The sequence below is a fragment of the Hirundo rustica genome, chromosome 12 (genome assembly GCF_015227805.2).
Source record: "Hirundo rustica isolate bHirRus1 chromosome 12, bHirRus1.pri.v3, whole genome shotgun sequence".
Taxonomy (NCBI): domain Eukaryota; kingdom Metazoa; phylum Chordata; class Aves; order Passeriformes; family Hirundinidae; genus Hirundo; species Hirundo rustica.
The window spans coordinates 20,049,491-20,072,689 of NC_053461.1; the positions used below are offsets into that span (position 1 = coordinate 20,049,491).

General features: G+C 54.7%; 1 protein-coding gene across 5 annotated transcripts in view; it reads left to right on the forward strand.

The window, feature by feature from the left end:
- The window catches only part of GRM7 (glutamate metabotropic receptor 7), a 183,271-nt gene that overhangs the window by 100,285 nt on the left and 59,787 nt on the right, over positions 1 to 23,199 (forward strand). For all 5 annotated transcript variants that reach the window (XM_040076398.2, XM_040076397.2, XM_058422244.1 and 2 more), the window contains exons 3-6: positions 3,166 to 3,307; positions 4,131 to 4,285; positions 14,441 to 14,581; positions 20,468 to 20,668. In XM_040076398.2, the coding sequence (XP_039932332.1) occupies positions 3,166 to 3,307; positions 4,131 to 4,285; positions 14,441 to 14,581; positions 20,468 to 20,668 (639 nt within the window). The remainder of the gene's footprint in view (positions 1 to 3,165; positions 3,308 to 4,130; positions 4,286 to 14,440; positions 14,582 to 20,467; positions 20,669 to 23,199) is intronic.

The window sequence follows — 23,199 nt, forward strand, 5'->3', positions numbered from 1 at the left end:
TGGCAGGGCCGCTCTCAGGGATCAGAGCTCTCCCGCACTCCAAGGCTTTTTATTTTTATTGTTCACTTTACAAACCCTAGGTACCACTGCTGTAACAATAAGCAGACGGGACTCGGTGTCTTCATCCAGAAAAAGCCAGTTCTTTTTCCACATCGCTGGTTTTACAGAGCTTCCACACACCTCGTGCGTTGCTCGGTGGTTTTCTCGCTCCCTAATTCTCTGCTCAGGAGGTGATCTGCGTGTGCCTTTGTTATAACACTCGGGTGTTGACACTTTTCCTTTGTGGGTTCTCACTGCACGCATCGATTGTTTATGTTTATCTGTTGTTCGCTGTTTGTTTTTCTCCCCGAGAGCAGATTGTTGTGCAAACGAACTTTCCTCGCCTCAGATTGTTTTGCAGGGGAACTTGCAGGCAGTGAGGGCCAGCTCGTAATTCAGCAGGGAAGGGCCTGATTTCGTAAGGCCTTTCTTTTATAGCATTTTTACCAGTCTGCAGCGTACCCCTTGTACTTAACCTGAGCTTTTCTCACCCCTCCCAACAAACCATCCTTAAAATCTTCCTTTCCTGCGCTGGTGTGCAGTGAGGAGCATCTTGGAATCGCTGCCAGTGGAGGTGCAGCCCAGCTGTGCCAGCGGCTTGCTCTGTTGTTCCCAGGACTCTGATAAACATCCAGGAGGCAGCTCTTGGCAGCTGCTAATTTTAAAGGAACGTATTTTTATTCTTCATCACATTAATTGAGAGTTCCTTTTAATAGCCATCAGCCCCAACATAACTTTGTGAGGCGATGTTTTCAGCGTTGCCAAAAGTGATCCCCCCCCCAAAAAAGAGGATCTCTGCAGATAAATCAGCAGAAAAAGTGTTAAATTGTCTCTTTTGCTACCTGGTAATCCAATTAGGCAGTGATGAGAAAAACAGCTCCTGGAGAATTTCGGGGAGGCAGAATAATGTGCTTAGTGTTGTAGCAGAATCCAAAGAGCACATCATCGCGGGTCTCCATGGCTACTGCAGCAGCTCCTGGATTCCCGGGTCCCTGCATCCCCTGAGCAGCATCCTCTGGCTGCACAGAACCCTCCGGGGCTCTGCCGGGCACAGGGACACGGGATTGACTGCTCAGGGTGACAGGGGACTGCTCAGGGGTGACAGGGGATTGCTCAGGGGGGACAGGGGACTGCTCAGGGTGACAGGGGACTGCTCAGGGGTGACAGGGGACTGCTCAGGGGTGACAGGGGACTGCTCAGGGTGACAGGGACTGCTCAGGGGTGACAGGGGACTGCTCAGGGGGGACAGGGGACTGCTCAGGGGATTGCTCAAGGATTGCTCAGGGGTTGCTCAGGGGTTGCTCAGAGGTTGCTCAGGGGTTGCTCAGGCTCTGTTTGTCCCCACCCCTGTGTGCTCCCAGCTGCTTTGGTCCCTGGCTCCCCCAGGGAGCTGCAGCATCCTGACCTCCGTGCCAGGCTCTGACACAGGGAATTGGCATTTCCCTGCTATTCCCAGGGAAATCATCACCATGTGCTCCTCCTTCAGAGGGTTTGTGGCGTGGATCCCACTCCTCTGGGGGTGGCTGGGCTCGGTGCATCAACCCTTTATCCCAGCAATCCAGGAATCCCTTTATCCCAGGACCCCACGGTGTGGGATCCACAGATTCACGGCATTGTAAAATCCTCTGGTGGTCTGGGTTGGGAGGCACCATGAAGATCTTCTTGTTCCACACTTGGTGCCGTGGCTTGGTGCCTGCTCCCAGCCCTGTCCAGCCTGGCCCTGGGCTCTCCCGGGATCCAGGAGCTGCTCCGGGTGTGTCAGGGCAGCCCCAGCTCAGTCCCAGGGTGTCTGTGCCTCCCAGCTTCTCATCCTTGGCCACTTGGAGCATCTGTCACTTCTCCACTCCACCAGGGGAAACAAATAACTGCAGGAATCCTGTGACAAGATCCTGAATTTGCAACTTTCACCTTTTTAGCACCTAAATTCCCTGGGAGGTTTTTCCTGAGAAGCGCTGTGAATTAACCTGACAGTTCCAATAACTGTGTGTGGTTTTCCCGGCTGTCCCCTGGTTCACTCCAGGTTTGCTCTGCCCTGGGATGAGGAGAGATGCTCCGGGGCTTGAGCCTCCTCCTCCAGGTTCTTCACCCTCCAAACCCTTCTCCAGTGCTTCAACTACCAGGACTTTGAAAGCCTCTCTGTGAATCCCTCCCTTGTCCTGCCGCCTTTTAATTAACTCACCCCCACTGCTGGTTTTTATTAAGAGCTCTGATACGTTATTAATTAACGCCCTGTGCGCTGTGCTGAGCAGGTTGGTATCAAAGATGCCGTAGAAGATGAAAGTGTTTACTACTGAGAAACAAAATAATTAAGGCAAATGTTGTGTTTTCATCGGCCGGCACCAACCAGATTTTTTTTTTTTTTTTTTTTTTTTTAATTTTATATTTTCTAGAACAAACCAGACACCTGTAACACGGTAACAGTGCTGAAAGTGGGTGTTTTTTGTTCCGGCTGTAGGGAGCTGTGCCTGTGCTGATGCTCTTTGCTGTGTTCTCTGGGTTTTTGTGAGAAGTCTCATTCACAGACTTTATCTCGGGGCTTCACTGGCTGTGTCTCTCCATCCTGTTTGGTGGTGGGCACGTGAATGAGTAGAGATTTTTCTTGCACAGTGTGTTTTTGGCTGTTCCTGTTCCAGGTAAGTCACTCCAGTAGAAGCATTTTCCCCCAGTAGCCCTCAAGTTTCAAAATCAAGAAGAATCTCAGCCCTCCATTGAGATAAACCTCCCAATACACTGTCAGTACCTTCTGCCCCTCAGACTGTTTTTTGGGGGGGTTATTCATCAGCTTGAGCGTGTTCAGGTTGCAGTTGATTCCTGTTTCAGTTCCTCTCCTTTTCATCCTTCCACCGCCCATTTCTTTGTTATTTTGCTCTTCTGCAGCGGGCTGGGCACAGTGTGTGCAATCCCTGACCCTCCCAGCGGCGCAGGCTGTGGTGTCAGAGCAGGAATTGCGTGGATCCCTCCGGAGCTGGCCATGGAGTGCCTGGAAGGGCACTGCTCCACGGCAGAGTCCCTCCCCTCGCCGGCTCCCCTTTGGGCCGTGCGTTCCCCTGTGCCTCTGCTGTGCTGTCCCCTGGCGTGTCCCTGCCCTCCTCTGAAGGTCCCTTTGTGCTCTGTTCCCTGGCACAGGCGGGCTCTGCATCGCCCAGTCCCTGAAGATCCCCCAGGACCGCCGGGACAAGAGCATCGACTTCGACAGGATCATCCGGCAGCTGCTGGAGACGCCCAACGCCAGGGCCATCGTCATCTTCGCCAACGACGAGGACATCAAGTAAGGGGCAGGGACAGCCAGCAGAGCTCTGCCTGCGCTGGCGCCACGTGGAGCTGGCAACGGGGGGAAGCAGCAGGGGGGAGCACGGGGCTGCTGCTGCCCTGCTCGTGGGGAGCCCAGGCTGTGCTGCGGGGGCAGGAGTGGGGACAGGGTCTGGGTGGGTCACTCGTGCTGGGTGGCAGAGCTGACCTTTCCTCTCAGGGGAGTTAAGAACACGCTCTCCCCCCGCAGGCAAAATTCTACTTTGTGTGATTCATTAATCCGGAGTCTATTTTATGGCAAACGACAGTTCATAGTGATGGAGCGGCTTGGATGCTCGAGGTTAAACCTCACGGAATGGGCTCATAAAATAACACAAAGAATGTTTTGTATTTCATTGCCCACTGGCACTTTCTGGGCCCAGAATTATGAAATTAGCTTAAAATTGTGATGGAATCATCGGTTCCTGAGAGGCCTGGTCCCACAAAAGGAGACAGAAAGAATTTAGGAAAAAAAAAAAAAAATCAGTAAAGTCAGTGGTAAAACTGAGCTTTAGTGGAATCAGTGACTCAGCCATGGGATACAGGGTGAACTGAAGGAGCCCCACAGGTGCTGCATGGATCACGGGCTGGGTTGGGCTGGGAAGGACCTTTGAAGATCCGCCAGTTCCATCCTTCCCTGGCGCAGGCTGCGCAGAGCCCTGGTGGGGCCCGGTGTCCCGCGCCCCCGAGCTCTGTGCCCTCCTGTCCGTGACAGCCCCCGCCGGGCGGGGAGAGCGCAGTGAGCCCGTGCAGCCCCCGCTGCCGTGAACCCTCCTTGCCAACTCGGCCGTTCCTCTCCACAGGCAGATCCTGGCGGCCGCCAAGAGGGCGGATCAGGTGGGACACTTCCTGTGGGTGGGCTCCGACACCTGGGGCTCCAAGGTGAGCCCGCTGCTGCAGCAGGAGGACGTGGCCGAGGGAGCCATCACCATCCTGCCCAAGAGAGCCACCATCGAGGGTAAGAGCCTGTCCTGCCCCTCCTGCTGCTCCTGCCCGTGCCCCCGAGGGGATGGACCTGTGGGCACAGACGGTGTCCAGTGCTTGGAACACATCTCTGTCCCCTGGTTTCTCCCTGGATGTCCCTGTTCCTCGTGTGGAACCTCCAGGCTGCCTCCCAGCTGAGGAGCTGCCAGCAGCCCCCTGGTTTCGGAGCTTGGGAGGGTGTGACAGGGCTTTGTCCCTGGAAAGGAAAACCCAGCTGGTCTGAAGCTCTCTGTGCACGCAGGGGAGGGAGAACCTCGGGCAGTTCGGGTCTCCCCTCTGAAGCAGAGGAGTTTTCTACTGAAGGACTAAAACTTCATTTTTCAATCAGTGGTTCCCACTTAAACTCAGCTTAACTTTTATTTCGTCTCAAGCACTGTATTTATCCACATTGCTTGTGTGCCTCGGAAGTATCCCCACTTGTACAGGTGCTTGTGAAACTCGTTCTGCTTAATCGCTTTGTTTCTCAACTTTCCTTTGTGCTCTGAAGTGTTTGTTGTCTGATCTCGCCTCAATTTGTTACTGCTGTTGTGGGTGAAGATGCTTTAGCATCCACCTGGCTTCCTCTGGGCACCAGAGGGGTTGGTCAGAGTCTGTGTTCTCAGAAATGTGGAGGAAAAGTTGTTTCCAGGGGAGACACTGAGCAGAGAAACCCAGCTCCTCTGCTGGCCCAGTCCTCGAACACGCTGCCCACATTAAAATGGGTTCTGGTGTCTTCACTCCCAGAAAAACCAAATATTTGCTTTTTTTCCTGTGCCTGCACTCCCTGCTCATCAGTTATTCCTCTCAGGTAGATCATCTGCTTCATTCTTTTACATTTTTAACCCCCGGAGGCACTCTTGGATGTTATTTCTCCGTAAATACAGGAAGTTGACAGACAATGAAGTGGTTTGTTTCAGTAAACCAGGATATTTTAATAAGCTTTTCACACAGTCTGTATTCATCCCCGAGGGTTTCTGACACAGAAACGAAAATTCTGTCAACGGTACACAGAAACAAAAACTTTCCACGTTTGTTTGTTTTAAAATATTTCCCTTTCAGGTTCCACGCTAAACCCCCGATGGAAGCACGAGGGGCTTTTGGACTCCGTGAGTGGGGGTGGCAGAGTGGGAGAGCTCAGGTGTAGAAAGTCAGTTCAGCTGGAGCTGTGAACATCGGCGGATTTGGTGTAGCTGCAAAAAACAAAGAGGTTTTATTGAGCCTGCCAGTGTCTCCCTGTTGAGGGGCTGTTGGAGAGCTGCCTGAGCTCGGCTGGGTGCCTTCTGCACTCGCGGGCTGGGGGTTCCCGTGGTGCCTGAATTGCCTTTTCCCCACAGATCTCCGTGCGTGGGGCGTCCCTCGGGAGCACTGTGGGGTCCGTGTGCCTTTCTGGGCACGACTGGGAGCTGTGCCTGGCGAGGGGCAGAGGAGGGCTCCTGGCCGTCCCAAGGCTGGGGCTGGCTGCTGCCCTTGCCAGCCCCGGGATGCCATCTGGCTGTGCCATCTGCTGCTGCCGTGGGGCCTGCAGGGCTGGGCGAGGGAGCAGAGCTCACCCCGCTGCTGCTGGAGCAGCCTGCAGCTCCCACCTGCCCTGCCAGGGCTCCCGTTTCTCGCGCACCGAGTGGGTGTGGAGGAGCCCCCAGGCTGCGCTGGCTCCCTGCCCTTGCCCAGGCTGCTGGAGCGGGTTCTGCTCCCCTCCAGGTTGTTCTCATCTCATTTGGCTGCGGGACGCAGAGAATGGGATTAGACATTTCGATGCCATTCTTTCGCCGTCCAGAAATGAACACCTGCTTCCTAAAATTCAGCGAGGCATCGCTTTTGATGAGGGCATAGGATAAAAGAAATAAAGCACCTTGATTTTTTTTCCTGCAAAAACTGAAGGAAACCAAGGGCAGGAGCAGGCTGGAGCTCAGAGCCCTGAGCAGATCCCAGCCCAGCCCCTTTCCTTGCAGCGTCCTGGGGCTCCCAGGCTCCAGGGCAGGGCCGCAGCTCAATTCCCTCTGCATTTGCTGGCAACTCTGGGTTACGTTCATGAATGAGGGGTTTGCCCTTATTCTGCTCCTGAAAAGCGTCCCTTCTTTTTTCCCCTTTCCTTTCATCTGCCTTAAATATTTGGGATACGTTGAAGAAGATTCCTGAGGAACCTTGCTGGCAGCAGAGAGGGCGGTGCATCTCGTGTGCCTGCACCCGAATGTTGACGCTGCCTCTTGTCACAGCGAAGGGAACTGTGTTGGGCTGCTCAGCCAGGGAATCCAGCTGCTCTGAAGGGGGAGTGCCTGCGAGTTCAGGGCTGCAGGGCACTGCTGGATTAGCAGGGTCTGTCTGCAGAGCCGTGGGTCACGCGAGTCAGAAACCAAAACACTCGTTCTACAGAGAAAATAAAAGCATTTTCCATGTTACGCTTCAGCCCCAGCTGTGAGTCCAGTGCCAAATACAGGTGTGAAGTGCAGGTGTGTCGTGGTTTTACTCCTCTGGGCACAGGTACCAGCTGTTGCTCCTGCTTTTCCGACACTGGGACCATCCCAGCAGCCTGTGACTCCAGAGGGGCCCTAAAGTGTTTGGCGTTTTGTAGGATCGGGCCCCAGATCCACAGTTACTTGTCTTGGTACTCGGTGTCACTCTTGGGACAGAATTTTCTGTGCCACAGTCCCACGGGGGGGATTTAGGAAATCATTAGATGAACCAAATTCATTCATCTTAAGTCAGTCTTAATATAGCCTGATTGTGTTTGATGTAATTATGCTGAAAGGATAAAGTTGCATTTTATTTGCATAATTGCAGCAGACAGAAGTGCACATGAAAGAGGAATCACTCCTTGGCACGTTGGGAGCACGCTCCAGTGCCAGCCCAGCCAGGTACAGGGAACTTGAAAGGCTTGGAGAGGCTTTCAGGGGAGAAGAGGAGATTGTAATTATTTGTTTGTTTGTTTGCTCACAGAGCAGCTGTGGCTGCAGGATGTTGCGCCTGGTCCTTGGTGCTCTGAGCTCTCCCAAAGCAGAGCTGTGCTGGGCTCTCCTGGCACCAGAGGAGATTCCCAAACCTCATCCTGAGTCCCGGAAACTGTTCTCCTCTTCACCTCAGCTGTGAGGGACAAGGATCTCCTCACCTCTCCCCCTCTCTCGTTCCCACACCTTTTCCTGTGCAGTGTTCATCAGGCTGGGAGCGGTTGTTACAGCCAGGGTTACTGCTGAGCCTCCACAGCTCTGGGTTTCCTCTGATGTTTTTCTTTGGAGGACTCTTCCTCCCCTTTCTCAGGTGTGTGTGCTCTGCCTGCAGGAACACCAGCTCCCAGGGAGACGGACCCAAGGAGGGGAGCGCCTGGAGGAGAAATACAGAGGATAATACTGAGATTTGATCTTAATTATTTAGAAAGTCTGGCAAAAGCTCTGCTGATGGGGAGGAAAACAGTCTTTACTGTCTGAGTTCGGAATTGATGCAGCTGAGCAGTGGGATTCAAATAGATTTCAGATTAATGATTCGGTTCCAGAGGCTGTGGATGGGGCTGAGGCTGGAGTTTGTGAAGCTCTGGGCAAGGAGGTTGAGGGATAGCTCAAATCCAGCACAGGGATGAGCCTATATATTTTAAAAAATTAAAACTGCAAGCGCTGCAAACCAACAGAACTGTCCTTGGGATGTTCAGTTGTTTGTCTTCCAGAGAGATGGTGAATCCTGCTTTGTTTTCATTTCCAGCAAGAGCTGGTTTGCTCCTTTTTTGTTCGGGCAGCGTGAACTCAGGAAAAAACAATGAAAGAGTGGTGACTTAAGCAAAACTGAGAATGAAATTCTCTCCTCTTTAGGGGCTCTGAAGTGCTTTACCCCCACAGCCCCCGTGTGGCAAAGGGAAGGAGCTCAGGGTTCATTTTTCCCTGGAATGTTCCCTGGGAATGATGTGCTGCCCACAGCCCTTCCTGCCCCTCCCTGGGGGAGCAGGAGGCCGGCGGATATCGCACAGCAATGCTCCTAAAATACTTCCCTTTCATATTTTCTGTTTGTTTCCAACCTGGTGCACGGTCTCTCCCAGCTCTCTGTTGTTCTCCAGCTCTTTCTGTGTCCCTGGGGCGTGAGCCATGTGCTCTGGAGAGGAACTGGGATGGAAAGACGTGGCTCCAGGGCTTTGCTCTTTGGGGGCTGGAGCAGAGCCCAGGAGCACCAAGAGCCAGAGGGGACCCCAGTCCCGAGGGAAAAGGCACGAGAGGTGTAGCTTGGACCATCAGTGCTTGGTTTGCTCGCTGTCCCCACCCTGCCTGACTTCTCCTCTCAGCCCCTGAGCTCTCCTCCTTCCCCCCGCGGGGCTCCAGCTCTGCCTGTGCCCCGGTGCTGCCCTGGGGCCGGGACTGGGCTGTGCTGCAGGAGAAGGGCTGTGCCTGTGACAGGGCTGCTCAGGGGGGAGTCGGCGCCTGTGACTATTGGTGAGCCTAATTCGAGCCGGTGTGTGCGGGCGCCCTGGCGATGAGCACGCTGCTGTGGGTGTGAGCAGGGGCTGTCCCCACGGTGGCACCTCCCCGGGGATCCCCCAGCCTTGCACTGCCTTTTCCCTGTCAGGTTTCCCTCCTTTGGGCGCTGGCCTGTGCAGGGCAGCCCTGTGAAATCACGGGATATCCCGAAGGGAGGGACCTGCGGGGATCGCGTCCTGAACGTGGAGAAGAAATCCTTCTCATCTCCATTTCCAAGCCCCGGGTTTTCATTTCTCTGTTTAATTACTGCTCCCCGTAGCACGAATTTCCAGAGAGGGACGTTGCAGGGCTGCTGGGATGAGATGTTTTCTCCGGTGGCTTTGGGCAGGTTCCTTGTACCAAAGTCAGGATAGCTGGGGCTGCTCTGCTGCCATGGGGCTCACCCGGAGCTCTGCAGCTCTCTCACAGCACTTTTCAGTAGCACAGCCCTGCTTCAGGCATTTGTCTTCCCCATTCCTGGCAAAGTTTGCATTGAGCACCTCATTTACAGGGGGCCGAGTACAAATGATTCAGTACAATGCCGCAGCGACTTCATTCCCAGGAATCAAATTGGTTTGCTTTATCTAAAGAACCTGAAATCTAAACCACACCTGAACTGTCTTTGACCTCCTCGGAATTCAAATGATATTTTTAGTTCTGGCAGTTATTTGAAATGCTGATGTGTCAGTCCCAAAGAGGGAATACTTGTCTCGAGTATTACCACTTGAAATTTTGGGAAGCCACACAGATGTTCATCTCCTCATTATGGAAATAATGTATTTGGTTAATGTGTTGGCATGAAGAGAGGGGAATACAAATTATCTCGCAACTTGAGAGCCATTTAAAAGTTTCCTCATCATTTTCCCAGGAGCCAGGGGGGATTGGACCAGGGGGAATGGCCTGTGAGGGAGGAGGAGAGGTTAAATTAGATGTTGTGTAGGGATTGTTCCCTGTCAGGGCGGGCAGTCCCTGGCACAGGGTGCCCAGAGCAGCTGTGGCTGCCCCTGGATCCCTGGCAGTGCCCAAGGCCAGGCTGGACACTGGGGACAGCCTGGGGCAGTGGGAGGTGTCCCTGCCATGGCAGGGGTGGCACTGGGTGGGATTTAGGGTCTTTCCCCTTTCCCTGGGCACATCTGTCAGGAGGGGAACGTGCAGCGGGGTTGGCAGTGCCTGCAGGGCTCTGGGTGAGCTCTGTGCCCGGCACAGGGCAGCACCTGGAGCAGCCTGGGCAGAGCTGCGGTGTCCCAGCAGTGGGGCTGGCTGTGCCCAGGGCACCCCCATGCCAGGCTGCACAGAGCTGGCACACTGCAGGTGCTGCTGCTGGCACGGGAGCACTGCAGCCGGGCACAGGCACAGGGAGAGCATCTACTCGGGCTGGGAAGGACTCGGTGCAGGGAGTGCTGCAGCTGGGCTGGGCAGAGCAGCCCCTTGCATTTTCATTTTATTGAATTCTTTATTACAATATTTTAACTCTGAAGGACTCAGTGCAGGGAGTGCTGCAGCCGGGCTGGGCAGAGCAGAGCAGCCCCTTGCATTTTCATTTTATTTAATTCTTTATTACAATATTTTAACTCTGAAGGACTCAGTGCAGGGAGTGCTGCAGCCGGGCTGGGCAGAGCAGCCCCTTGCATTTTCATTTTATTTAATTCTCTATTAAAATATTTTAACTCTAAAGGACTCGGTGCAGGGAGTGCTGCAGCTGGGCTGGGCAGAGCAGCCCCTTGCAGTTTCATTTTATTTAATTCTCTATTAAAATATTTTAACTCTAAAGGACTCGGTGCAGGGAGTGCTGCGGCCAGGCTGGGCAGAGCAGCCCCTTGCATTTTCATTTTGTTGAATTCTGTAATGCTTTTATCCCAGATTTAATGCTGGTAAATGAAACTGCTTTGGGTTAAATGCTAGGAAAATTGGAAAAGTGTTGGAGTAGCTGCTTTTTCCCCTCATTTGGCATCAGTAATTACGGCAGGTGATGATTTACTGTGTGGGTAAATAACTGGCTGTCAGTAGTGTGGACATCCTTGGGACTAAACAGCGGAACAAAAATATCATAAACTGATCAAATCCCCGCTCCAGTGAAACGGGGTCAATATGCTGGATTTGCTCTCACCTGGGCTGACATGAGAGCACTCAAGGCACACGGGAAATGCGGTGGGTCGATAATTTTGTGCTTTAATTAGGCTTAATGATTTTCCTTATTAAATAACCCCTGAGCCCCCGTGTCCCTTGCGACACACGGAAGGGAAGGGTTGCAGCGCGTGAAGGCAGAGAGGCACAGTGAATGTTGGCAATCGTTTGGGGTTTTTGGAGCGGGGCAAACACAGCCCCAGGCCAGCAGGGTTTATTTCTGGCTGGCAGTGGAGAGAATGCTCATCTGAACATCCCAGGTGCTGCTGTAGCTGTCCCTCGCCTGGGCTTCCCCAGCTCCTCCACAGGCTTTGGGGTGCTGTCCCTTTCCCCCACTCCCCCCAAAATGTTCCCCCTTTGTCTTCCTCTGTCTCATGTACACTGATATTTATCCCGTGGTGGAAAATAAATGAACTCTTTAGGTAGTATCATATTTCTATGCGTAAGAATAATGATTTAATCAAATCGCTGTGATTTGAAGTAATAAGAGATTCATTGTAATTTGGAAAATCTCATAAAAGAACTATTTATATCTCTTAGAGGTATTTGCTGAAAAAGTAATTTGCTAAAGTATGAAATATGGAGAACATTGGGGAATCGCTAAATCTTGTCGCACCAGCGCAGTGCTTGGTCACGAGCAGGGTGAGAAGTGATTATTCCTGCTTTTGCAGTTAAGCATCCGGCGGTTTTTGTTGGCTCATCTGATTCCCAGAGCCTGTGAGCCCAGCCCTCTGGAGCTCAGCACCGTGTGTGAGCTGTCTCCGTGCCTGTGGGTCAGGAAGGTGAGGCACAGGCACAGGCTCAGCTCTGCTGTTAGAGCAGAGGGCATTTGCCTGGCTCACCCCGAGCGTTCCTGACTCGGGTTTGTTCCAAAAGAGTGCCCAAGAGCAGGGCAGCGTCTGAGAGCTCCACTGGCAGCTGCAGGAACAATCCTGGCAGTGTCCCTGCCATGGCTGGGGGGCACTGGGTGGGATTTCAGCTCCTTCCATCCCTCCCGTGCCGGGATTCTGGTTCCCAGGCTGGGGAGGAGGGCAGTGCCCGGGCTGGTGCCCCTGGCAGGGGCTCTCCAGCGCCTTGGCTGTGTGGGATCTGCCACAGGAGGGCTGGTGGAAGGGGCTGACCCCCGGGAGTGGCCGGGGCTTTGTCCCGCTGTCACTCGCCCGGTCGATCGACGGGAATGGTAACAAACGTTCCCTTGTTAGCAGGGATCCATATTCCTGCCTGCAAACGCGGGGGGGTCATTGAAGCGGTCAATGGGAATGGTATTATTTGTTATTAAATCTGTGAAGGTTTAGAGCCGTTCATAGGGAATTCTATTCCAGTTTGATCAGGACCCATTGATTTTACCTTCTGAAGTGGCAGAGCACGTTCCCCGGGGGTCAGTGGGTCGGGCACGTGGGGAGGGTTTATTGCTGCTCCTTCCCAGCCAGATGGATACCGTAGGGCTTAGGAGTGGATACCCCCTCTGAAATGCTCTTTTAATCAGGAGGAAAACCAACATGCACGGGTTTGCAGGAAAAAGTGCAGGTTGTGTGTCCCTAAAACCTGACTGCTTCCTGAATATTCTCCTGACCCATCCACGAGAACATTCTCCGTAGGAAATTTAACCCTATAAATGGGAATCTCAGAATCACAGAATGGTTTGGGCAGGGAAGTAGTGCTGGCCCTCCTAGGGGCTGCACAGAAATGTTCCTAAATCACTAATCTGTTATTAATTAGCTGCTACAAGTGTCCCGGGAGTTTTAACCAATTATTTACTCCACCTGTGGGAAGCCCAGGTGAAGTCCCTGCCCCAGGATAAGCAGAGCAGGGGGAGGTGGGGGTCTCTGCCAGCCCAGGATCTCTCATTTCCCGCAGTCTGATCCCTTTTATTGTGGGAAGGTTCCATTTCAAGCTGCAGTCCCCACGTGGAGGGCTGGAGAGTCGTGTGGAGCTCCCAGAGCGCACCCAGGCTCTCAGTAAAACTGCAGTCCAGCACTGAGGGTCTCTGCCAGCCCTCTCCGGTGCTTTCCTTGCATTTTTCCATGGGTTGCTTGCAGCCCCTCAGGCTGGGGCTGGGCCTCCGGGCTTGGCACCCTCTGCTGTAGGAGGGACCCACTCCTGATTTCAGTAAACTGCATCATTTGCAGGTAAAATTAGCTTTCAGCCCTTTCCTGGGACGCCTCAGTGCTGGTGCTTCTGGCTGCATTTGGGTTGTGCCTTGGGAGCTTGGGATGTGTGTGAGCAGCAGGCTCAGCCCTGGGAGAGCCAGGTTAGAGCTGGGTCACTGGTACACAGGGAGAGGATTGACCCCGTTCCCAGCCTCCTCCCCAGCGTGGAAACAGCTGGGCTTGTGCTGTTTTTATCCCCGGTGCAAGGACTGCTGATTTCACCATGCCAGATGGTTTTCCTTGGCCTCTGCTCCATCCTGTGCTGTGCCAGCCCGTGTCGCTTTACCCTCCCGCTGCAGGAGGGCAGTCCTTGGCTGCAGTGCCAGGAGGGCTCCCCTTTCCGTGGAATGTGTGTCTGCAGCCCTTTCTGCCTGCAACAGCAGCCGTGCTTTGGGCTGGGACAGCTCATCCCTGCACCTCCTCTGCAGTGCCAGAGCAGCTGGAGCGCCCAGGAGGGGGAAAGCACCCTCTGAGATTCCCATTTGGGTGGGTTTGCCCTCCTGGGATGGCAGATAATTCACCCTGGGCTCCTCTGGCACAGCCAGCGCTCTCAGGTCCTCTTCACCACCGGCCTGCTTCATCCAGGTCTGGGATCCGGGTTGGTTGAGCTCCTCCACGACTTTCTCAGTAAAAGAAGAAACTCTTTGTACCTGGGGGTGGGCTGGGCTTGCAGCTGTGGAAGGTTCCCTGAGGAACAGGGGCTCTGGGTGTGGGCACAGCTCTGTGGGACTGGCACAGCCCCCAAGCCCAGGGGGACAGCAGGTTTGGGAAGGCACAGCTGGCTTGGGGCAGCCTCGGCCATCGGCAGGCTTTGGGGTGGCAGCAGCTCCTGGCAGTGCCCCCGGAGCCCTGTTCGTGCTGAGCTGCTGGGTGGGCACAGCTGCTGCCAGGCAGGCAGGGAAAACAGACACCAGGGGTGACAGAAGGCTTTGTGTGAGAGCACAGGGACACACACGGGTTTATCTCTGCTCAGGACAGTACCGGGATGTGGGTGCTCTGGGAGAGGGGTGCTGCCTGGGGCTTCCAGAGGGGACTTGGGTTGGTGGCTCCAGTCTGTGTTTGTGCACAGAGGTGCTGGGAGCAGCCTGGTGAGATGGAGGTGCCAATAGCAAAGTTAGTGCCCTGAGCTCAGCCCAGTGCCCGCTGCACCACGTCATTTATTTCCACTCCTTATTGGCACATCTCCAACCCGTGCTTTCTCCTTATACCTTCTTTCACGCTGATCTGTTTGACATTTGTCTTGCCCAGTTTTGTGCCCGGTAGCTGGAGTGGTTTTCCTGCAGGATGCAGCTGATGAGAGCACACGGCTTTTCTCTCTTCCCGCGCTGGCCTCATGTGGACAGAGCCCTGTGCTGGGTGCTGAGGGAGGCACGAGGGCAGGGCTTGTGCCAGGCTGCAGCTCCCCAGGGCAGGACAGCCAGGACCCAGCTGTGCCCTCTCCTGCAGGCTTTGACACCTATTTCACCTCCCGCACCCTGGAGAACAACAGGAGGAACGTGTGGTTTGCCGAGTACTGGGAGGAGAACTTCAACTGCAAGCTGACCATCACTGGCTCCAAGAAGGAGGACACAGACCGTAAATGCACAGGTAATTCATGTTCCCCTCCTCCTGCTGCGGCAATGTGGGGCACAGGAGTGGTTTTATTTGAGTGAAGGGCGGCTGGAGGGGCTTTGTTTGTTTGTTTGTTTTAGATGGAGGATGGAACAATTTAGGAAGGGATTTTTCCCTGGGAGGGTGGTGAGCCCTGGCACAGGGTGCCCAGAGCAGCTGTGGCTGCCCCTGGATCCCTGGCAGTGCCCAAGGCCAGGTTGGACACTGGGGACAGCCTGGGACAGTGGGAGGTGTCCCTGCCAGGGCAGGGGTGGCACTGGATGATCTACAACCCAAACCATTCCATGATTCCATGACTGGAACACCCAGGGAAGCGTTGGGCAGAATGTGCCTCTGTGACACAGAAGGTGTCACCTGATGGCCACCCCAGCCTTCCCCCAACCCCTTCAGCTCTCCCAGCAGGAGCTGAAATGTGTTCTCCTGGATAACTGCCTTGGGCTGTGATCAGAGGAAATCGCTCCATGGGAGGTTTTACTTTGATTGAAAATTGAGGAGAACTCCCATCCGCAGGAGTGTCAGGGGTTGGTTTGTGTGCAGGGAGCAGCTCAGCTCCCATGGACACAGATCCCATCCACAGGAGTGTCAGGGGTTGGTTTGTGTGCAGGGAGCAGCTCAGCTCCCATGGACACAGATCCCATCCGCAGGAGTGTCAGGGGTTGGTTTGTGTGCAGGGAGCAGCTCAGCTCCCATGGACACAGATCCTGCCCCACAGGAGTGTCAGGGGTTGGTTTGTGTGCAGGGAGCAGCTCAGCTCCCATGGACACAGATCCTGCCCCACAGGAGTGTCAGGGGTTGGTTTGTGTGCAGGGAGCAGCTCAGCTCCCATGGACACAGATCCCATCCACAGGAGTGTCAGGGGTTGGTTTGTGTGCAGGGAGCAGCTCAGCTCCCATGGACACAGATCCTGCCCCACAGGAGTGTCAGGGGTTGGTTTGTGTGCAGGGAGCAGCTCAGCTCCAATGGACACATATCCCATCCACAGGAGTGTCAGGGGTTGGTTTGTGTGCAGGGAGCAGCTCAGCTCCCATGGACACAGATCCTGCCCCACAGGAGTGTCAGGGGTTGGTTTGTGTGCAGGGAGCAGCTCAGCTCCCATGGACACAGATCCCATCCGCAGGAGTGTCAGGGGTTGGTTTGTGTGCAGGGAGCAGCTCAGCTCCCGTGGACACAGATCCTGCCCCACAGGAGTGTCAGGGGTTGGTTTGTGTGCAGGGAGCAGCTCAGCTCCCATGGACACAGATCCTGCCCCACAGGAGTGTCAGGGGTTGGTTTGTGTGCAGGGAGCAGCTCAGCTCCCATGGACACAGATCCTGCCCCACAGGAGTGTCAGGGGTTGGTTTGTGTGCAGGGAGCAGCTCAGCTCCCATGGACACAGATCCTGCCCCACAGGAGTGTCAGGGGTTGGTTTGTGTGCAGGGAGCAGCTCAGCTCCCATGGACACAGATCCTGCCCAGATCCTGCCCCACAGGAGTGTCAGGGGTTGGTTTGTGTGCAGGGAGCAGCTCAGCTCCCATGGACACAGACCCCATCCACAGGAGTGTCAGGGGTTGGTTTGTGTGCAGGGAGCAGCTCAGCTCCCATGGACACAGATCCCATCCGCAGGAGTGTCAGGGGTTTGGGCTGCAGCGTTATCGATGCTTTGTGTGGTGAGCAGAAGAAATTTGAAAGCTCATCTATCTGCTTTCCCCAGGGAATTCCTGGGGATTGATGGATGGAGGTGAGGTAAAAGCTGTTGTCTCTGGTGAGATCTGGTGGCTGGGGCTGGCTCCGGGGCATGCTGTCACCGCGGAGCTGTCACTGCATCCTGCAGGGCTTTGTCAGGTGCCAACGCAGGGATTTCACTGCGCAGAGCCCTCCTTGCCATCCTCTGCTCCTCCAAACGACAATGTTTATTTACCCTGGCATATCCTGGCGGTTCTGGAGCCCTGGTTCTCAGCTGCTTTCACGTGAAGAGCTGCTGTGGAGAAGCCTTCAGGCCCCTCAGGTGCAGAGTCTGTGCTGAGTGAGTCTCCAGGGAGGATATCTGCAGAGCCCTGGGGGCAGGACGTGTCTGCAGGGTGGATCCGTGGGGCTGGGGCTGTCCCTGTTCCCCAGGCAGGGGCTGGGCATGGATGGACAGTGGATATTTTGCTGCCAGATCCCCCCTGGTGCAAGTAAGAGCAGCCTGCTTGATACCGTGAGCAGTCTGCAATCTTTAAATTACATCTCTTGTTAAGGATGACTATCTCCAGGCTCTCAGCAGCACCATTGTGCGAGCCCCTTTGGAAATGCGTTTAATTCTTGAGGAACTGAAGCGGTGTCTGAATTCCCCTCGCGCCAGCGCCGATGGAGTGGGATTCTGATGTCTGTCTGTGTGAGTTACATGCCATAAATAATGCTCCTGGAGATAGTATTGATTCATCTACCGCGTCCCCTCTGTTGTGTGGCGATAACGGTGAGTGCAGAGGCTCGGGCGGAGGAGGAACGCGGGACGCCCGCTCCTCTCCGTGCGGGGACGCCTTAACGCCGCCTGCGTGGAGATGAAGGAGCGTCGCCAGGACTTCTCGAAGCTGCGTGTCACTCCTGTCACCTGAAGGAGATGGAACACGCGGGGTTCTCTCTCTGTGTTCTCAGCACTCCGGGTTTGGAGCTTTTTTCCCTGCCTTTGTCGCTGCGCTGTTCTCCCGTGAGGATGTGCCTGAAGCCCTGGCGGCTCCGTCTCTCGGGAATCAGCATGATGAGCACTTGAGCCTCGAGGAGGAAGGGGGGGTTAAACTGTTTGTCATCACCTTCAAACAGATCCTTTGGAAGCAAAAAATGCTCGTGTCAATAAATGGCTTTCGTGTTTCATCCTTCTCCTGACACCCCGAGGTACTCACCGCAAACCCGGGGGACAGAAGTGTGTTCTCCTGGAGTCACGTTGTGTTCGAGTGACCCAGCTGCCAGCTGCTTCACTGCTGAAGGAAATCATGTTGTTGTGTGGCTCCTGCAGGTGTCCACGTTAAAAAAAAACAAAAAAAACCAGGAAAGCAACTTCTTCTCGAGGATGAGCAGAATTGGTGCAGTTCTCAAAGGCAGAAATGGTGCAGCTCCGAAAGGCAGAATGCAGAAATGATGCAGTTCTCAAAGACAGAATGCAGAAATGGTGCAATTCTCAGACAGAAATGGTGCAGTTCTCAAAGGCAGAATGCAGAAATGGTGCAGTTCTCAAAGACGGAATGCAGAAATGGTGCAATTCTCAGACAGAAATGGTGCAGTTCTCAAAGGCAGAATGCAGAAATGGTGCAATTCTCAGACAGAAATGGTGCAGTTCTCAAAGGCAGAATGCAGAAATGCTGCAGATGGGGTTTGTTTTTACTTCCCGTGGTTTTGGTCTGACAGCACAGAGGGACTCGTGGTTTCTTGCTGCACCCAAGTTTTAGGTTGCATCTCCAGCCTCCCTTCCGTGGGTTCCCCAGTTTGTCCTGACAGGTCAGTGCTTCCCTCCTGCCCCTTCCCCAGAGGCACCCACAGCACTGCTCCTGCTGCTTTCATCTGGAGGAGCTTGATGCCTTTTGGGAGCTTCCTTCTCTTGCAGAGTAATTAATAATTGAATTTCTGTGCTCCCATTATACAGGAGCTGTTCCTGGAGCCTGTGGTAAAACGTTCTGCCTGACCTCTTCAGCTCAACCTCGGGGGGGGAAATATTCCCCACAATAATGTTGAAGCTGGAGTTAAAATCGTGCCCATCACTTTGGGTGTATTCCTGCCTGAAAATGGGCTTTGGGCTCACTGCAGCAGCAGGAGGGTGACACAAACTGGAGGGAACACTGTCCAGACCAATTTGGATATTTGCTGGGTGTTTTGAAGCCTGAGGAATATTTGGCCCATGGAAATCGTAACGTTTGCTCTGCAGCTTCTTTGCTGCTTCACATTTGGGTTACACTTCTAACTGCAATAGAATCTCTTTGGGAGGTGACTCAGCCTGTGTTTCGGTGAAGGACAGCACTCTCCCAGCTGTATAAATCCAGAGATGTTTGAAGTGAGCAGTTACTTTTGTCTCCACACCTGGATTTGCTGTGCACGGTTCTTGATGTTTAGTACCCAGCTAAGTGGCTGTTCCAGCACAGGGAAGCATCCTTGTTCTTGGAAATTCTATCAAGATTTAAAAACCTTTATTATTTTCATGCCTGGACGCTGTTCCATTGCTCTCGGGTTTTTCCAGGTGCGTTTGCTTGGGTTCCTCTCACAGATCTCTTAGTGCTGAAGGTTTTGCTCCTGCTGTGCGTGTGCCCAGCCGTGCTTCTGGAACCGTGGCCTCTCAGTGTTGTTTGTGTGCAGCATTCCAGCCCAGATCCCCTCCCCTGGCACCCACTCCTGCTGCACTGCTCATTGGGTTACAGAGCTGAAACCACTTAAAAGCGTTTTCCTTGTCAGGGCTTGAAACGCTGATAAGGTCTGTAATCAGTGAGAGGGAGGGAATAATGAAAAGGATCCTGCCTGGAACTTCACCAGCTGGAAACTCGCTTTTACTGCTCAGTTGTTTGCAGGATTTCAGAAGAGCTGAGGTTTAAGGCTCTGAGGGGTTTGGGTAGAGGGTGCCTCAACACTGTGGAATCATGGAATGATTTGGGTTGGATGGGAACTCAAATCCCACCCAGTGCCACCCCTGCCATGGCAGAGACACCTCCCACTGTCCCAGGCTGTCCCCAATGTCCAACCTGCCCTTGGGCACTGCCAGGGAGTTAGAGACAGCTTTGGGGACAAGAAATAAATGAGAGATTCCTGGTTCTCGGCTGCAGTGCCTCGTTCCGGGCTCTGAAAACCCTGCTTGGTTTGGTTGCAGAGCCCCCTGCCCTGTCCGGGTGACAGAACAGCACAAGGCCACCGTGGCCAGGCTGCCCGGGTCACACCCCTGTCCACAGCCGAGCCCCAGAGAGGGGTTAAGGCACATCCCACGGGTTCTAATGTTCGGATTCTCCTCTTCCCTCGCTGCTCGTGGGCTCTCCCGCCTGCCCGTGTTGAATTCCCGAGCTGTGATTTTCCAGGTGCAGGTTCCCAGGCGCAGAGCCCCTCCCGTGAGCAGCTCCGCAGGGCTCAGGCTCCCCACGGCAGTGACTCCCGCGGCTCTTGGGGTTCGCTTTGGGGTGCCCCGAGTTCTCCCTGCGGTCATGGCGTTCTGCGGGACATTTGCCCGCAGGCTGGCAGCAGGGTGAAAGTGACGGCGGCTTCCCGAGGTGCTGTTAATTGCCCGTTAATTGCCCGCGCGGTCCGAAGCCTCTGCAGCCCCTTCGGTGGCTCCTCTGGAGTGATTCTTTTCCTTTGATCTGCCTTTGACGTTCAGTCAGAGCCTGGGATCAGCAGAACAGAACCAGGTTTTATTTAAACTCCAGCTGTGCCTTGCTTTAGATGTTCTCCTGCTCCAAAGCAGCTTGGGAGCGCTGGGCTCTGGTTCTGGTTCTGATTCTGGCTCTAGCTCTGGGGTTGGTTCTGGTTCTGATTCTGGCTCTGGGGTTGGTTCTGGTTCTGATTCTGGCTCTGGCTCCGGGGCTGGTCCTGGCTCTGGCTCTGGGGTTGGTTCTGGGGTTGGTTCTGATTCTGGCTCTGGCTCCAGGGTTGGTTCTGGGGTTGGTTCTGATTCTGGCTCCGGCTCCGGGGTGCTCCCTGTGCCCCCGGGGTCCCGGTGGTGAGCAGGGCAGGAGTTGTTCCCCCGGGCTGTGGGAGCAGCTCGCAGGAAGTGTCGCTGGTTCTGGCAGCGGCGACAGAGGTTTGGCTGTGTTAAATTTAAGCGAGAAGGTTCCAGCTGAGGATGTTTTATGGCAGGGCACGGTTCTCTCCGCGGGTGTTTGGTGCCAGGAGCGCGCTGTCCCCGCTGTCGCTGAGTGTCCCCGTGTGTCCCCGCAGGGCAGGAGCGCATCGGGAAGGACTCTCACTACGAGCAGGAGGGGAAGGTGCAGTTCGTGATCGATGCCGTGTACGCCATGGCCCACGCCCTGCACCACATGAACCGCGACCTGTGTGCCGACAGCGCCGGGCTGTGCCCCGAGATGGAGCACGCCGGGGGCAAGAGGCTGCTCAAGTACATCCGCAGCGTCAACTTCAACGGTGAGACAGACCCCACTGTCACCTGCCGACCCCCATCTGTCACCTGCTGACAGACCTGTCGCCCTCTGACCCCCATCTGTCACCCACTGACCCCCCCTTGTCACCCTCTGACCCCCATCTGTCACCCACTGACCCCCCTGGTCACCCTCTGACCCCCCTGGTCACCCACTGACAGCCCCTGTCACCCTCTGACCCCCATCTGTCACCCTCTGACCCCCCTGGTCACCCGCTGGCAGCCCCTGTCACCCACTCACCCCCATCTGTCACCCACTGACCCCCCTTGTCACCCTCTGACCCCCCTGGTCACCCGCTGACAGCCCCTGTCACCCACTGACCCCCCTCTGTTACCTACTGACCCCCTTGTCATCTACAGACCCCCCTGATCACCTGCTGACAGCCCCTGTCACCCACTGACCCCCCTCTGTTACCTACTGACCCCCTTGTCATCTACAGACCCCCCATGTCACCTGCTGACAGCCCCTGTCCCCCACTGACCCCCCTCGGTCCCCTCCTGACCCCTGTCACAGAGCTGGGGCTGGGAAGGGCTTTGCTGTGTGTGGATCCCTGTTCCCCGTGTGCCAGGAGATGTGTCCTGGGTCCGAGGGTGGGGCAGGGGGAGTTCTGTACAGCCAGAGCTTGGTATCCTCTTGGTTTGGACCAGCTCTCCTCAGCCCTGGGCAGCTGGGACCATCCTGCTGTCCCTGCTTTGGGGCCATGCCCTCCTTGCAGAGGTGCTGCCATCGATGCAGCCAGGGCTGGAGCGAGGCTGTGATGAAGAGAGGCTGGATCTGAGTGCAGAGCTCGATGTGCATTTTGTGATCATCGTTGCCTGGAGAACAAGAGGCCCAAAATATGGAAAACTTTCAACCTCAAGAGCTCACCCAGTGAAATTGTGGAAGTTTTGATGTGCAGTTGTGTTTTTGCCAGTGGAAAGCTGAAGATGCTGTTCACAGGGGCCCCTTGGGTGCCCCAACTGCCGTGGATGTGCCCTGACTGCCAAACACCTTGGCTGGTGACACCTGTGTCACTCCTGTCCTCCTTTTTCATAATTCATTTCTCACCTTGCAGTGATTAAGAGACTGAAACCCTGCACATTCGGTCAGATTGTGGCTGGGTTTGAGGGCTTCCTGCAGGAGTCGAGAGCCCTGTGTCTGTGTGGGGAGAAGGCAGCTCCTTTATTGGGAACTGAATTCAATTGTCACGGCTCTGCAGGAGCAAGGAGCTGCAGCCTGGGGACTGACACAGGTTCTGAGCTGCTTACGGTGCTCAGCACAGTCTGGGAAATCTTAACAGAAAGAAAATAAACCCTGAGTGACCCAAAGCCAGTGAAATAAGGACATGTTTTAATGATTGGAAGATCAAGGGTTATTTCTGAAGCTCCTGTTTCCTCTCTGCGACGAGGTTTTCAAACATCACTTCTTATTAATTCCATTATTTGATGAAAGGAGCCGGAGCTGCAGTGATGTGGAGCAGGACTGACAGAGCCTGCAGACAGGTGGCACAGAAAGGGCTCCAGAGCCTCACGCAGAGGTTAAGGAGGGCTGGCCCTGCTGAGCAGAGCCTTGGCTGGAGCCCAGCTCCTGCCCCTCAGGGCCACGAGAGGGGACGCTGTGCCTGCCCCGTACCCCGAGGCCAGCAGCGCTTCCCATCCCACAGCCGCTGCTCCTCCCGCTGGAACGCAGCTCTCTGTGTCACCTCGGCACGGGGACACGGGGACAGACCTGGCAGCAGCCTCTGCTCCTCCCCAGGGCTGTGCTTTGGGGTCTGCAGTCACCATCCCACGGTGCTGGGCTCTGCTGGAGCTCTGCTGGGGGATTTGGGGTGCTGTCCCATGGAGGGGCTGTCGTTGTGTCCCTGGCTGTGTCCCCAGGGGATGTCCCAGCAGTGACTTTGGGGTGGCAGTGACAGTGATGTCCATCCTCCCTCAGCCCTGCGCCTTCCTCTGTGCCCTGGGCAATCCTCAGGTGTGTCTGTGGCATTTTGGGAGCCTCGTCTGAGCTCCTGCCGTCTCAGGTGTCCCTTTCTTGTCAGCTCTGACGAAGCTGAGCCTAACTCCCCCGAAGCAGCCCGAAGAGTGGTGATTAGCCAGATCCCATTTAGCACTTTGCTGCCTTTCCAGAGGAGCCGAGGAATTACAGCCATCGCTCCTGATTCTCTCTAAGTGTCTCCACTCAAATGTATTCTGGCTACATGAATCTGTAATGACAATTAAATATCTGCCTGGTGCTCACAAGGAACCGGCAAGGAGAGATTTCAGTGGGAGATCTTCTGTAGCAGCCTTTGAACTGAATTTGTATCTGATCTCAGAGGATTGTAGGAGAGACAGGAAACAATTTACCAGGGCTAGAATGGAGACTATGCTAATTCACTCCTTCAAATCTTTTTTCACTCCCTGGAATTCAATGAAGAATGGGAATCATGAAGAAAACGATAATCTTAAAGTTCAGCTCTACAACAGGAGAGATTTTTCATCGCTTTAGGGAAAAGAATTTACACAGGAGGAGGAAGCTTTGAATATAGATATGCTGGAG